At 38.3% G+C, this 14,930-nt stretch overlaps 2 protein-coding genes across 2 annotated transcripts; both read left to right on the top strand.

The window, feature by feature from the left end:
* The first annotated feature begins 2,293 nt into the window (after positions 1 to 2,293).
* LOC148721213 (uncharacterized) lies at positions 2,294 to 6,522 on the top strand. Its single transcript, XM_088734800.1, has 3 exons — positions 2,294 to 2,414; positions 5,163 to 5,419; positions 5,916 to 6,522. The coding sequence occupies exons 1-3, from the start codon at positions 2,351 to 2,353 to the stop codon at positions 6,057 to 6,059; spliced, it is 465 nt and encodes a 154-aa protein (XP_088590926.1). The 5' UTR covers positions 2,294 to 2,350; the 3' UTR covers positions 6,060 to 6,522.
* Positions 6,523 to 6,590: 68 nt separating this feature from the next.
* On the top strand, positions 6,591 to 10,927 carry LOC148721212 (uncharacterized). The gene is made up of 2 exons (XM_088734797.1): positions 6,591 to 7,376; positions 8,165 to 10,927. The coding sequence occupies exons 1-2, from the start codon at positions 7,079 to 7,081 to the stop codon at positions 8,482 to 8,484; spliced, it is 618 nt and encodes a 205-aa protein (XP_088590923.1). The 5' UTR covers positions 6,591 to 7,078; the 3' UTR covers positions 8,485 to 10,927.
* The last annotated feature ends 4,003 nt before the right edge of the window (positions 10,928 to 14,930 follow it).

Below are 14,930 nucleotides of genomic sequence, written 5' to 3'. Positions count from 1 at the left end.
TTCTTTAAAATAGGAACTAGTATATGGAAGCATTTTCGCATAATTTTTTCCGGTAGAGGATCTAGAGAGCAGGACTTTATAGTGCTCTTCTTGATCAAATCCAAGATGCTGTTGTCATCTAGTTGCTCAAATGAAGACAGTCTTGTGGAGTACTGTATGCTTACCTTATGAGCTAGAGATGTTGGTGAAATCATTTCCTGATGTTGATCTGCAATTTGCGAGTGAATACGCTCAATCTTTGACTTAAAAAAGTCTGATACTGTGTAACCGGATTAAGTTTATGTTTCCCGTTTGCTTTCCCGGCCGATTAACTAGTGTTCACTTTAATTTAGCACAGCTTAACCATGTTCGGTTTTTCCACAGACTGAGAGGTTTCAAAAAACAGGATAATCGTGCAATTTAGAAACCTTTTCATTAATTTTTTTTGGGGACACTTCTAAGATGCTTTTATAAATTTGTGAGTGAATTGTTCGTCGAGGTTCTAATATTGCGTTTTATTTCCCCTACATGCTCGAGCAAGTCTTGCTCGTGTTGTTGTCTCTTTGTTTAATTTTTGTCTTCTACTTTGTTGAGTTGAGGTCAAAATAAAAACTGCCAAGGAAATGCTGTACTTTTCTGAATATTTTGACCACTATCGGCGGTTACTTAAGTAAAACATCATTCGATGATACTCTTTTTGTTGGCACCGAAATCGGCGAACAGTCTTAGGATTCACGGACTAAATGAGGAAAATAGATGGAACGACGCCAAGGTTACGATTAAAAGCTGTCAGTTGTAAGATTTAAGCAAGAATTTCTGATAAATAGAAAAGGACCCAATTGATGTTCTTTTGTAATTGTCAATAAACCGAGTCCTTTAGTTAAATTACTGACTAAACAGTTTATTTGTGCCTTAATATCACTACTACATCACTTGCACCCGTGTTACTGCTAATCTGTAATTTTCGCGCTGATTCAGCTCGTCCAGAAAACAAATGCACTATTTTTAGCTGTTATTTTTGCTGAGTCGGTGCCTGACAGGTTACTGACTTCACGATAATTCGCTCTAGCTGAGTTCAGACACGTAACTATTGGAACTTTATTTCGAAACTTGTCACACGTATTCATTACTGCATTGTAACCAGCAAAATAATGTTCGAAAAGAGACACGCTTTTACGCAACAGTTAAAGTGGTTTTCGAATTGAAGGTAGTCAGTTTTTGTTCTCTTATATCGACAGACGCAGCTACTAGTTTATAAACTAGATTTGATTTAAAGTTGATTTCAAGCTAAGGATTAGCACAGTTATCTATCGTTTAGTAAGTCTTTTATGAGAGCTCTTACAAATTAATGGAGGTGAAAACGATTACCATAGGCCAGGGCCTTTCGTTGTGAAAATTTGAAAGAGCGCCAGATTTTTCCCAAAGATTTGGATCCTGCATCCTCCAACCTTTTTTCTTTGTACGTTTCCGTGAGTTAAAGCAAGCCTATAGAGTTGTTGGTTTGCATGCACAGTTTGAGCACAGCCGAAGCGAGTCAGTAGTCAGTGGAGACAATTTCCAGCGGAAAAGAAGTGATAACTCTTTCGCAATAAAAGATTTTCATTTTCATTGAAAAGTTCTGAATGAAGATGTGAAGAAAAGCCTGAACGGGTCATTTCATATAACAAAATTAATATTCAATTTCTCTTTGGATAATCTAAATTTGTTTGTCCGGTTTTTTTTTATCTGCTGATAACGAGTGATAGCTTGTGAATCATCTTGTACTTCCTTCACTCTCTTATAATTCAGAAACGGAAGCTGAAAGGGTGCTGAGGTGAATGGTGAGGGGGGAGGGGGGGGGGGGCGTTAGTCACGCCCTGATGTACGAATGACACTAACCCACATCATTGAAAATTTGGCCTCACCAAACAATCAAGAATACCTCTGATAATTTCCTCGCTAGAAACAACGCCAAAAACTCGGAACATCGACGTGTTTTGGTAAAAACGGTCATCTTAATTTTACGCCCAAGTGAGGGCGGACGAGGAGTGTGTAAATAGATGGTAAAAAGTGTTATTAATTGCCTTATATTTTGCTCTCGGACGGACATGATGGAGCCAGAATATAAAAAAATACATGTATTTTCTTCCTTCGTTAATTGAAATCAGTCGAAGGTCATTAATATACACTGCAGAAGTACGATCAAGTTTCACCAACCAACTAGTTCCCAGAGAAACTAATTAACTTGTGACAACGAATGAGCACTTCATAATTAAACAGGAGGTGGTGTATTTGAACAAAAATTAAACTTCAGCTGTCTCGTGTGCAAAGTTGAAAAAACTCACACTGATAGCTGTTCGCTAGAATTATAACGAGCGTTATTTCTGAGAACATGCTCTGTGTATTCTACCGCTTCGTTTTCGCCGTTTTGGCTTCCCTGATACCAAAAGGACAAGGTGAGATTTTCCTATCGTTATATATGTCTTATCAGATCAGTCTAGGAAGTCTTTCGAGTTTACTAAACATCAAGTTACTTTTTAATTTCCTTTTTCGACGTAACCAAGTCTTGAAAGTCATTTTGCAACACACTTTTTGAAAATGAAGCGAGTACAAACACAAAAGTTTTTGCGAACATGATTTTTGGAGTAGCCAACAGTAGAAGGAAAAAACTGACTCTACGAAGAAGTCCGTGAACCGAGTTTTAATTTCGACTTTTCGATCCCGCATAATAAATGCGATGACTTCTGGCAGACTGTCTTCGCACTGAAAAATTTTTGAGAGGTTTACTTGAGCCCAACTGAAATGGTTCGGCAGGACCAAATTAAAAATTTACACAGCAGCGAAAATCGTCAAGCGACGCAATTTAGTCTTTTTATTCATCACAAAAAGAGAAATAACGTACGTTTCGTTATCTAATGTAAGAAAGTCCGGCTGTTTGGCGCAATTTAACGTTAAGTTAATCTAAAGGCTGATAAAGCACAGATCGAGGACTTTGTGTATTTTTGTGAGCTGGTAGATGAAAGGAATTGGTCATTAAAGATCTTAGCCTACCACAGAAATAATTTTTCAATTTAGCTAGAGGGACACTTTCACTTCACTCAACCTAAAAAGGTGATTTTCGACAAAAAAGTTTGTTGATTAAGAGTTTTGTGTCATCATATCGGAGACTCATGACAAAATAGTCAATGAGCCCCTTAGGTGTTTTATAGTGCGCGGCCCAGTACGATTGTGTGATAATGAAGATATTTCCCCAAACTCGCAACAAATTAAACGAATGACCGCCTTTGTATTCCAATGTAAGATCGAAAATTTTTAAGCAGTTGCGTCGGAACATCTTGTTCATTTTAAAATATCTCATATTTGGAACTTAAATATGATCTTCACATATAGGATTTTCATATGTTCACAAATATTGATTTTCAACTTAGATGGAAATAAAATATATTTGATTATACTCCAGAACACAAGTTGATGGTTTTGTAGGCAAAAATCTTTAAACATGTGGACTCTAGATTTATCAAAAACGATTATTGTTCAGTTTACCTAGTTTAAGCTGGTAACAGGAATATTTGTCGGTATTAGTATTAGAGTGGACAAGTTTTATGATAATCAGAAAAGATTATGGCGTCATGCGATATGATTTACAACATAAGTTCCAAATAGGTTCTTGAGGAAGGAAAGAAAGCTTGGTGAAAATTCTGTTTGATGGAAAACCATGGACATATTCACCACTGAGGATGAGTTTTTGAAAAGGAATTAATCATTAATTGATGCAGACATGCTTTTTAGGCTGCGAACTCCACAATCAACACTTAACTTTGAGTCCGCGTTTTCACTTAGTGAGTAAATTTGACAAAAAAAGCAAACTTGTTGTTACAGCTCAGCCTGCCATCAACACGGATCAGGATATTTTAGTGATCCATCAAATAATTAATTTTTGGTAAACAGAAGTTGAAGAGGATAGTGTGAAAATGCCAACTTTACCCTTTGGCGTAAACGAAAAGGAAATTTTTAGGAAAAGTAATTAACTCTTCGAAAACAGTGACGCCAGTACTCGTTATCCTATTTTCCATATTTTTTCAAAGTTCTAATGTCAGTTGCTACTTCGGTGTCAGAACTTAGAAAGTATGTTTCATTTCATCAGATCTCTTTTTCATTCGACCATATTTTGACATTTTTAGGGTTTGTTGTTCCTATTGAACTCAATTACGCCCTTATAATGTGCAAGCTCGAGGCTAACTTTCAGCGTTTCGCACCTGTTAATTCTTAATGCATACTATGGATGGAAACTTTATTTTTTGTAGGTAAAAACCTCGAACCTGGCGTTAAAAGAAGTTAGTAAAAAAGTCATTGACCTTCCTAGCATTTCATAAAGTTGATAAAACCGTCAGCATCACTGACACGCAGTGAGCTCAAAATCTGAACTCACGCGACATCACTAACAACACATTCCTTTCCATGCTTTCAGCTTTGAATTAATGCCAAACAAAAACTCCGGGAAAACTTTCTAAACGAACTAATTAACATTCTTGGCATGACGACGATTATAAGGTGATAAACACGAGTCGATGTACATGTCAATATCAGTAGTTCTTGAACTTCGGCACTTATCGATCGATAAGGATAGCTGACCAAAGCGAACGTTGAGTTAAAAATTTCAGTAATCAGCTAGTGGAGAGATTGACATAGATTGGTGGTAATCCAAAGGTCAAAAACCAAACCTAAACTAAAGCGGTATGGACCTTGAGCAGTCAGGGCGGCAACGCCAAGGAAGAAGTGGATTAAAAAATCAATTTCTACTTTGAATTAGAATTTCCAAAATGGCTGCATGTGTTCATCGTCTCATACGGCGCCACACCTCAACCTCAACATTATGTATAAAAGTAGCGTTGAGTTCCAAATGGAAATTAAATTAATTTGCTGTCCCGGTTTCGGTTCGCAGACGACGCAAATGTTGGTGATTTCATGTTGTTGTTTTGAAAAGAACGGTTAAGAAATGTACTAAGTTTTAAACGCACGTGCTGAGCTGTTGTTCTGCCAATTAGATCTTTTGTTTTTCCACGTCCTCGGTGCCGTCGCCGTTGTGGTTTGCTTAAGGTCCCTAATAACTCATCATCAGTCACACTGTTCCACAATACCAGTTTCCATTGAAGTGCTCAGCGTTAAAAAGCAACTTTTTTTAACTCAACGTTATCGTTTTCCAGGTAATTGTCGCAATTTGGAGTTTACCAGTTTTCCTAAACCTGGCTACCGGCTGGAGAATCACACGGTTCGCACTGTTGAAGTATTTGACGAGGATATCTGCATGTTGGAATGCTACCTGGAACCCAACTGCGTCAGTTATAACTTCCATGAGTTAAAAAAGGAGTCTAATACTTACACCTGTGACCTGAATAACTCTACTGCTGAACATGATAAGGAACTTGTAGAGAGCAAAAACCATACCTATCGCGGAGCTGAGGTAAGAATGAAGTGTGTAAGTTAAGAGTTCGAAAACTTTTGCTCATTGAAGGTTTTTCACGAGACAGTGAATCCCTCAGCCTCTGTCACCCATCTAAATTGCCCTTCCAAGAGCAAAAATTAAGCGTCTGACCATTGCGCGTTCTTTAAGGAAATTTCAAATAAGGGAATGCTGGAGGCTCACATTTTCTAACTCTTAATGGCTACCTCTATGGCTGTTCTGATACTTTGTAACAAATCGCGCAAATTTTCCTCTCACGCGCGAGCAGCGCCACGCGTGAAACGCTAAAAAATGTGTTCAACGCAAACATTTGCTTCAGTAACCAAGAAGAGTGCGTAGAACTCAGGTACATGATGAAAAATGCGAGTACCTGCGAGGGCAGACACGAAGATCTGATAGAACTGAATAGTATGCAGAACGTATAAACACGAACAGGCGCGCGCGCTGGACTCTTCAAGCTTGCTGAGTTACTGGCCCTCTTCTTTTTCTCGTTAAGAATGCTTGCGCGAAAAATCCCTGCAAGAATAACGCAACATGCCAAGCTGGGTTTGCAGACAGAGATTATCAGTGTTTGTGTGTTCCTAAATCTGGATTTGAAGGCCATGATTGTGATGAAGGTAAGGAAATCTGTTTATTGTAGTCAGTAATGTGACGAATGTGTGACTCATTTTCGAGGCACGAATGTGCTAACAGAATGCACAACTATGATGTGAATACTGAGTGTAAGAATATCCTGGGATCTTACAAAAATTAACGAATATCGAGATATCGGATATTGTCACCGAGATCTCGATATTTCTCATATGGACTTAAGCCATTTTTCTATGATGAAGTCTGAAGACTTCGGTTTTTTATCTTGATCGGTAATTACCAAGCCAAAATTTGAATATCGAAGGCGGAAACAGAAGCAGACGAATAAGACAATTAGTATGGAATTCTATTCCCATGAGGGTAAATAGTTTGATGGCACGACGTGAGAAGAAAGGAAAAACATGGCGGACGAAAGTGAGAAAATTCCCGTCTAGCTTCTGTTCAATGAAAATTATCAATTTGCGCGGCGGGAAACACTGCAAGAAAAAAATTTTTCACGAGCGCGAAAAAGATGGATAAAAATCGAGAAATTAAGTTCCTTCGCTGCTTGTTTTTGTTTTTGTTTTTATAAGTATTCATTAATAACCTGGTCGCATAGTTTGTTTATCTTCTGTCAAGGATTTTTCATCTTATTTCTGTCTTTGACGTTTACCCAGATGTTATCACGGATAACTGTCGAACATCTTTCTGCCATTAAAACTATTTCCCAAAGTGTTTTTCCTTTGCTTTGCACTGTCAACCTGGCCCCACCCCTAAGCATGGCGATATTGGCAATAGTAAAGGACAATTCTGACAATTTCTCACTAGTGCGATAACTGATAGTATTATTGTGTCTATTACGCAGGATTTACAGCTGTGTTTACAACCCTTGGTGCGAGTGGACATCAGGGTCCAGACTCAATCGGTAATACCTACTCAGGTCAGTACCATGACGGACAAGTTACATTGTCCAGCGGTATTCAACTGTGGACTGTGCCACACACTGGTCACTACAGAATTGAAGCAATAGGAGCCTCAGGGGGGTACGGCGAGGACAGTGTCATCAAGAACGGAGGAAGAGGGGCAAAGATGATTGGAAACTTTATTTTTACCAAAGATGATATCATTCGTATACTTGTTGGTCAAAAAGGGAAAAGAGGGAATGCCAACCCAAAAACTGCCGGAGGTGGTGGTGGTACATTTGTGGTGAGAGGAAGCAACACGCCTTTGATCATAGCTGGAGGTGGAGGAGGGATTAAAAAAATGACAGAACAACATCCAGGATGTGATGCGTCCATGAACACAACAGGGAATGCAGGATACAACTCGCCATTGGAGTCAGGAGGAACAGACGGAAATGGAGGAAATATCAGTGGTCAATATTCAGGTAAGAAGGGAAAGAAGGAAAATCAATCTGTATTTTCAATTAAGAGCAAACAGTCAGTATGTATATAAGCATAACTTCATTTCATCTTCTCTTACATAGTATGACATCCGAATGGTTAAAAAGGCTTCCCATTGGCTAATTGCGAGTTTGGATTAAACAGAACAACTAAACAGAACGACTAGACAGATGGTAAAACGCACTTTTAAAACTGACTTGGCCATACAAACCTTTACTATTACTCAAAATATCCAATAGTATTTTGAAGAAAATTCCAAAAATCAATAATCAAATTAATTGAAAAATATTGTGAGTCGTTGTTCAACCGCTTTTAACCCTTTACCTCCTCAGACTGACTAGCATTTGAGGAACCAGTCATTATTTATTACCTGGGGGTGAGGGGTGGAGGATTGTGGGAGATCACATGATTTTCAGGGAGAGGGAACAGTCCTTGTCAACAGAGTATAAAAGAGGGGTGGGGGGGGAATAATAAGAATGTTACTGAACCTTAGAGGGGCGGATCAGGGAAATTATATCATGACACAACCAAAATACTCCAGCCCCCCTCCCTCCCGACTCTTTTAGGTGAAAAATAATGACTGGGCCCTGAATTCTCCTTGCAATATCACCACAAAGTTACACATTGAGGTTACGAGAATAAAGAAAATGATCACCAACTTAATCAAGAATATGTTGACCAATGTTACGGTGTAAAGGGTTAAGTTAATGATAAAAAATATGATATTTATAGTCTTTATAAGAAATCACTGATCACGTTTTTATTTTGGCAGGCGGTGGTGGCGGCGGCTTCTTCAGTGATGGACAAAATGAAACGACACCTGGAGTTGGTGGAGGTAAAGGAGGTAAAGGATATATTCAGAGGGGAGTGGGTGGAGTTGGCCGGGGTGGGTTCGGAGGTGGCGGTGGTTTACTTGGAGACAACAAGGGAGCTGGCGGTGGGGGAGGTTACTCTGGGGGGAGTGGCGGGGCTAATGCAGAGTTTTCTTGTGGGGGAGGGGGTGGATCTTTCAACAATGGAACAAATCAGCAAAATGAATGTTGTTATAATGGCGATGATCATGGTCGGGTAAACATCACATTTATCCAATGAAGTGAACACGCCTGCACATTGTTGAAGCGTGTTGGTAATTCTGTTTTAAAGGCTGGTCAAGCAATCATTTGGTCATTCTTTAGATTTTTGTTGGTCAGAAGTTTAAGGTGTAGTTTTACCAAAGCAATCTGTGGTACTTAAGTCAGTTTTTTCCTTTAGTTCAGAGTTTATAGAAACAGTATTCGTAAATGTAGACTTATTTGGGACGTTCTCCAACATAAATAATTTGACCCCGGCCTGCTTCATTCTTTGCCTGACTCTTTCCGGAGCAGTTCATCAGACGTTGTGTTTGAGTGTTTTTACAGCACAGATGGTCTGTGTTCATCTCTTTAGGTCAGTGAACACAATCACTGATGTAGTTATTACAAGCTTTTTTAAATTTCCATCTGTTTACCAAGGTTTAGAGCGTATTTTATACATCTCACGCTTTACAAAACTATCAAACTAATTTAGTAGCTATGGACAAAGCTGTTTATCTGATGATACAGTTTCGAAGTTCAAAGCAAGAACCCGTTACAAACGGAAAGCGGTTTCTCCTAACTCAAGGGACGACAGAGCAAACTTGGAACAACACCAGATAGAGTGCAGATATTTGAGTGAAATTACAGCATGATGTACATGGTAGTTTAACGCTTAGTGTTCATAGAGATTCAGTTTTAGAAAAAGATGAAATCGACTTAACTTTTTAAAGCTTTTGGTAACAACTAAGCGGGAAAGGATCCAGAGAATTGTGGAAGAGTGGGGTCGAGAGAACAGAGCCCCAATCTATGTAATAAGTCCAAGGTTACAAAAGACAAAACAACCGCCAGAAAAGGGGTGGAAGTGCACAGTCATAAGCGGTGTTTATTTGAATACGCCCCGTGATGTTTTGTACCTGTTTTAACTTGTCTGAATGTCATAGGACTTTGAAGGCTGTGTGATTTTACTGATAAAGCTTATCTCTGACTCGATCTTATTGCACTAGATGAGAGTGAAGTAAGACCACGAAAAAATATTGTGTAATTCCAAAGGCAAGGGGGGCTTTTTCAACGCTACGTCATTAAGTGAAGTAAACGAATAATGACTCGCTCATCTAATGAATGTATGTAATGAACTTTCACGTTATTTATCACTTTTAGTAGATTTTGACTAAAAGGGCTCCCAGTCCGATCGCAGAAGACGGCTCACAGATCTGTTTAGTGGTCGTTACCGTAGCTAGAAGTTCAATTGACTATTTGTGTTTGTGTTCTGTTAAAAATATATTCCACCGGACGGCATGTTAAGAGTAGCTGATCAAAATATGGTTTATAAAAAAGTAGGTAAAGATCCTGCTCTGTTATCATTTTGGTTTTGTTTCTTACAGCTAGGGCCATTTTAGCCACAAATTTGTTTTGCTTCTAGGCCAGCTTAATGTAAATACAGCTTCCTAGATTATTAGACTTTGGCTAAAAAATATCTGTTGATATCGTGCGAGAAATTAGGACTAGTAGGTATTTTATGAGGAAACTATCGTGGAGACAGTTCCTTACATTCTCGCATATTTCAATCATTACATATCTAAGAATGCATTTCAATTGACAGTGATGGTTCATCATGCATCTCTTGGTCTTTTTTTTTATTATTTTTTTTTTTACAGCTCAAACCAAAGATCGATTTACAGATTTCAAACGGCCAGTGAGACCCCATGTCTTTGTTTTTCCACCGTTCGAGCCGACTTTTTATGTTCCCGCGAACTTTTGATGTCATTGGCGTCAGTTGAAAATTTTCCCCGAAACTATCATTTCATTTTTCGATTCGCATGGTGTCCTCCGCTTACTATCAGCAGAGTCCGCCGTTTGTGAATATTTTTGTTTTGGTTTCACGATTTTCAGTCGATTGAAGAGTGTTCGGCTTCACCTCTAGCGGTATCCTGGGAAAATGGAACACTGGCGAGGGATAAATACCAACTTGTAGAAGTGGCCACTGTTTGGTGCTTTTTTTTTTTTTCGATTTTTGTACGGGGGAGTGGTGAAGTGAAGGCCTGAGAGTTTTAAAATGAGACTCAGTCATTTCGGTTCTGTTTCTAAATGAACTCTATCATTCAGGGTACAAGAGCGGTTATATATGTCAAGGTGATGGCACGTTCAAGTTTAGGCAAAACTTTATTTACCTGTTAGATTGTTATATTTCTGTCAATTTCTAGAATAATTTTCTGGAGGCTCTCGTGCGTTTTTACTTGAAATGCAGAAGAACCCTGCAATTAGCATATAGAAAGAACGTTTATGCTTGTTAACAACGCGAAATTAAATATCTTGGAAACGTTCTTAGCCTCTCAATGCATGTAAACTTAAAATGTACGCTTTATAGGAGCCGTAACTTTTAGTGTTGACAAACTGATACTTGCTCCGGCATAATGTTAATTATGGTAACATGTTGCAAACTACAGTTTGTTAAAATCAATAAATTAGTTCTTAGTTCTTGAGAACTGTCTGTTGTTGTTCTTGTTGTTGTTTTCCTTTTTTTCAGAGCTCTGATCATGAGTAACTGATGGTGGGGTGTTAGGACTTGCCGGCACGTCCCAACAAAATTCCATAGAAATTGTCAGTTTTCAAAAGGACGCTAGAGCTGGCAAGGAGGATGGGATCGGGGAGTGCAGATTTTGTCTTGGAAAGCATGTCAAATTGCAAAGGCTTTATTTTTTAGTCCCAAATAATTGTTGCAGGAATAAGGTATTCAGTGTTTCCACACCATCTTAGGTTCTCTTGACTAACGTGGTTGGATCCCTGGACCGAGCTCAGTAATGATTCTCACTGACGTCATCGACAGTCAAAATGGAAGTTTATATTTAACTTCAAAGATCGGCCACCATCGACCACTAGAATTTAAGAGGGGGAAAAGTGTAATATACACCCCTGATTGGTTCCCGAGATCCCCAAACTGTAGGGGATGTACATGTCTAAGACTTCAGTAGTTTGTCTACAATTGGCCCTGGGATTTACGATCAACCGAAATTTTCCAACACCATCAAAACAGTACCATACTTTACAGAGGGTCCTTACAGAGTGATGAGGACCCAACTTCAGGTTTGATTTATAAGCAATTTGTACTATGTGTGAAGATTAAAACAAAACTGTATGTAAAACCGAAGACAAAAAATCCTCTTGGAAATAAAAACAGAAAATAGCGATGCGAATGGGCCAACGATTTCCAACAGAAACGGAAGGACTAAAAAATAAAAATAAACTCAAGCAACTAAAAGTGGTTGAATTTATTTCAGCATACCAGTGCCTAATGTGTAATGCTTGTCTTGTGTATTCTCACCGTTGTGAATTGAACAGCGCTGCAGATGTAATTTTACGTTTGGTCGATTTGTTCAAACGTTATTCTTTATTTATAGAGGTTTTGCACAGCGGCCATGTTGGATGGCAGGAACAATAGATTATTTTACCCGTGGGAAAAAATTTTCTTTCTTATGCAAAATATTTTCATTGTTCCTGCCATCCAACATGGCTGCTGTGCAAAACCTCTATTTATAGTTTTCCTTGCTGCAGGAATTGGTCGGCTTGATGTTTAATTCATTGACTTATTCAGTTGCAATTAGTAACTCTTAATTTTTAAAACTAGAAAAAGGCGAGGTTTAGCATCAATGTTTTTGAGATACTTTCAACGGCCAGAGGTTGGGTATTATTTTCCTTCGAAGAAGTTTATGTTCGCTATGCCATTTGGTTAAAAATGCCAAAATAATCACTTTGCAGTTTATTACACGATACTCGTAGTCGACTTTCGCATCTATGCTAAAGCTCGATCCCTGACAAAGAATTATTTCCTTCTACTTCAGCTTATTACCCATAAGGGGACAGCATATTGATAATAACTTTTTTTTTTAGCCATACCAATAAAATGATTCATTTCCTATCGCCGAACAGACCAATTATTGAGAAAAGTAATAAAAAAAATCCATAGATGCTTTTTGCACAAAATTTGACTTTAAAATTTAAATTCTCTTCTTTGAGTAAACGATCGACTCGCTTTCACGAGAAGGAAAGTAGTAGGAAGAGGACATTTTTTCGAGGATTGTTTTAGCGGAACTTCCATACTTAAATACAATACAGATTTGTCTGGAGTTTTCGGTCTTATGAAATTTTAACAACTTGTTAAATTTTTATCTTCCTCAGTCTTTGAATATGTAATTTTCACTATTCCAGCATTTTTACTATGTCTTTAATTCATTTAATTCAGGGCCTTAATGAAAACCACTTAAATTTGTGATATGCCGAAATATCTTCATTATTAAACAAAAGGCTTTGAAAGCTGTTTTCACAAGTTACCACATTGTGAAAGATTACGATTTTCATACTTTTGATAATAGGTCATAAAGCCGTAAAAACGAACAATAAAATCCGACGTTTCGGAGTAGTCATGATTCCATTATGAAGGAAAATATGAACGATCATGCAAATTGCAGCATATAAAGCGTTTTTGGCGCGAAGAATTAACATTTATAGAAATACTTTCGCACGAATGGAGTCTGATTGCACGTTAAGATTTGGCTTTAACGCTGTTATAAAAAGAATTTCGTACACTGGGACACGATTATGTAAATGTCCGCGTGTGTAACCTATACATAACCCGCATCACACAGGTCACATTGAAAACCGTAAACAGCACACTGCTGATTTACAATCGGCGGCTTTGGTTCCTTCACACTCAATTCTTGTTCAATTTTTCGGCTCACAAACACAGGCTGGATGGTGGTGTGTACTTTTAGGCTTAGATCCTTAAGTTGTTTCCTCATAAGATCTTCAGAGATTTGATCTTTAAATGGTAAAACCACTCAAATCGTGTCGTCTGTCTCTTGAGATGGTGATAAAGGCCGCTGTTGGTCGCAAATCTTGGAGTCAACGAAGCTTTCGATGGTAGAATTAACAAGATGTTTGGCATACTTCAACCGAGAGAATACTGATTTCAAAAGGTCACGTTTTATTTCCCCTACATGCCTTAGCAAGTCTTGCTCGTGTTGTTTGTCTTTCCACTTGATTACGAACGGGGGAGGCACTCCACATAATTTTCTGACGTAGTATTTACCTTTGTTTAATTCTTGTCTTCTACTTTGTTGAGTTGAGGTTAAAATAAAAACTGTCAAGGAAATTCTGTACTTTTCTGAATATTTTGACCACTATCAGCGGTTACTTAAGAAAACATTATTAGATGAAGTTCTTTCAGTTGGTACCGAAATCGGCGGACAGTCTTAGGACCTCTTACGATTCACGGATTAAATGAGGAAAATAGATGTAACGACGCCAAGATTACGATTAAACGCTGTCAGTTGTAAGATTCAAGTAAGAATTTCTGTTAAAGAAAAAAGAATACAACTGATGTTCTTTTGTAATTGTCAATTTACCGAGTCGTTCAATTAAATTGCTGACTAAAAAGTTTATTTGTGCCTCAAAATCACTACTACATCACTCGCATCCACGTTACTGCTGATGGGCAATTTTCGCGCTGATTCAGCTCGTCCAGAAAACAAATGCATTATTTTTAGTTGTTATTTTTGCTGAGTCGGTGCCTCACAGGTTACTGACTGCTAATTCGCTTTAGAGGAGTTCAGAGGCTCTTGGAACTTAATTTCGAAACTTTGACACACGTATTCATTATTGCATTGAAAGCAGCAAAATAATTTTCGAGATGAGACACGCGTTTACGCAACACTTTAAGTCATTTTCGAATTGAAGGCAGTCAGTTTTACCTCTCTTATATCGGCAGACTCAATTACTCGTTTATAACAGATTCGATTTACAGTTGACTTCAAGCTAATTAAGGATTAACACAGCTATTTATCGTTTAGTAAGTCTTTTACGAGAGTTCATACAAATTAACGGAGGTGAAAACGATTACCAGAAGCTTTAAGCCTTAGCCTTTTGCTGTGAAAATTTGAAAGAGCACCAGATTTATCCCAAAGATTTGAATCCGGCTGCACCCTCGAATCTTTTTTCTTTGCACTTTTCCGTGAGCTAAACCCCAACCACATAGGGTTGTTGGTTTGCATGGACAGTTTGAGCACAGCCGAAACGAGTCAGATGGAGACAATTTCCAGCAGAAAGGAAGTGATAACTGTTTCTCAATAAAAGATTCTCATTTTCATTGAAAAGTTCTGAAAGAAAACGCGAAGAAAAGCCTGGACGGGTCATTTCATATAACAAAATTGACATTCGATTTCTCTCAGTTTAGATAGTCTTAATTTGTTTGACAGTTTTTTTTATATATACTGATACTGAGTGTTAGCTTGTGAATCACCTCCTACCCCCCTTCACTCTCCCTTTATTTAAAAACGGAAACTGAAAGGGTACTGAGGTGAAGGGGGGGGCGAGAGGAAGGTGCTAGTCACGCATGTGCAAAGGACACTAACCCACATGAAAATTTGGCCTCACCAAACAATCAAGGATATCTTTGACAATTTCTTCGTTAGAACCAACGCCAAAATTCGAAAC

This window comes from Stylophora pistillata, chromosome 10, assembly GCF_964205215.1.
Source record: "Stylophora pistillata chromosome 10, jaStyPist1.2, whole genome shotgun sequence".
In the NCBI taxonomy this organism is placed as follows: domain Eukaryota; kingdom Metazoa; phylum Cnidaria; class Anthozoa; order Scleractinia; family Pocilloporidae; genus Stylophora; species Stylophora pistillata.
This window is presented reverse-complemented; position numbering and strand designations above follow the sequence as displayed.

What these genes read in the sequence shown, in the direction of transcription:
- LOC148721213 (XM_088734800.1), top strand. Translation starts at nt 2,351, where the DNA reads ATGCTCTGTGTATTCTACCGCTTCGTTTTCGCCGTTTTGGCTTCCCTG. An exon ending in CCTGATACCAAAAGGACAAG is followed by an intron (nt 2,415 to 5,162) that starts GTGAGATTTTCC and finishes ATCGTTTTCCAG; the next exon opens with GTAATTGTCGCAATTTGGAG. An exon ending in ATACCTATCGCGGAGCTGAG is followed by an intron (nt 5,420 to 5,915) that starts GTAAGAATGAAG and finishes TTTCTCGTTAAG; the next exon opens with AATGCTTGCGCGAAAAATCC.
- LOC148721212 (XM_088734797.1), top strand. Translation starts at nt 7,079, where the DNA reads ATGATTGGAAACTTTATTTTTACCAAAGATGATATCATTCGTATACTT. An exon ending in TATCAGTGGTCAATATTCAG is followed by an intron (nt 7,377 to 8,164) that starts GTAAGAAGGGAA and finishes TTATTTTGGCAG; the next exon opens with GCGGTGGTGGCGGCGGCTTC.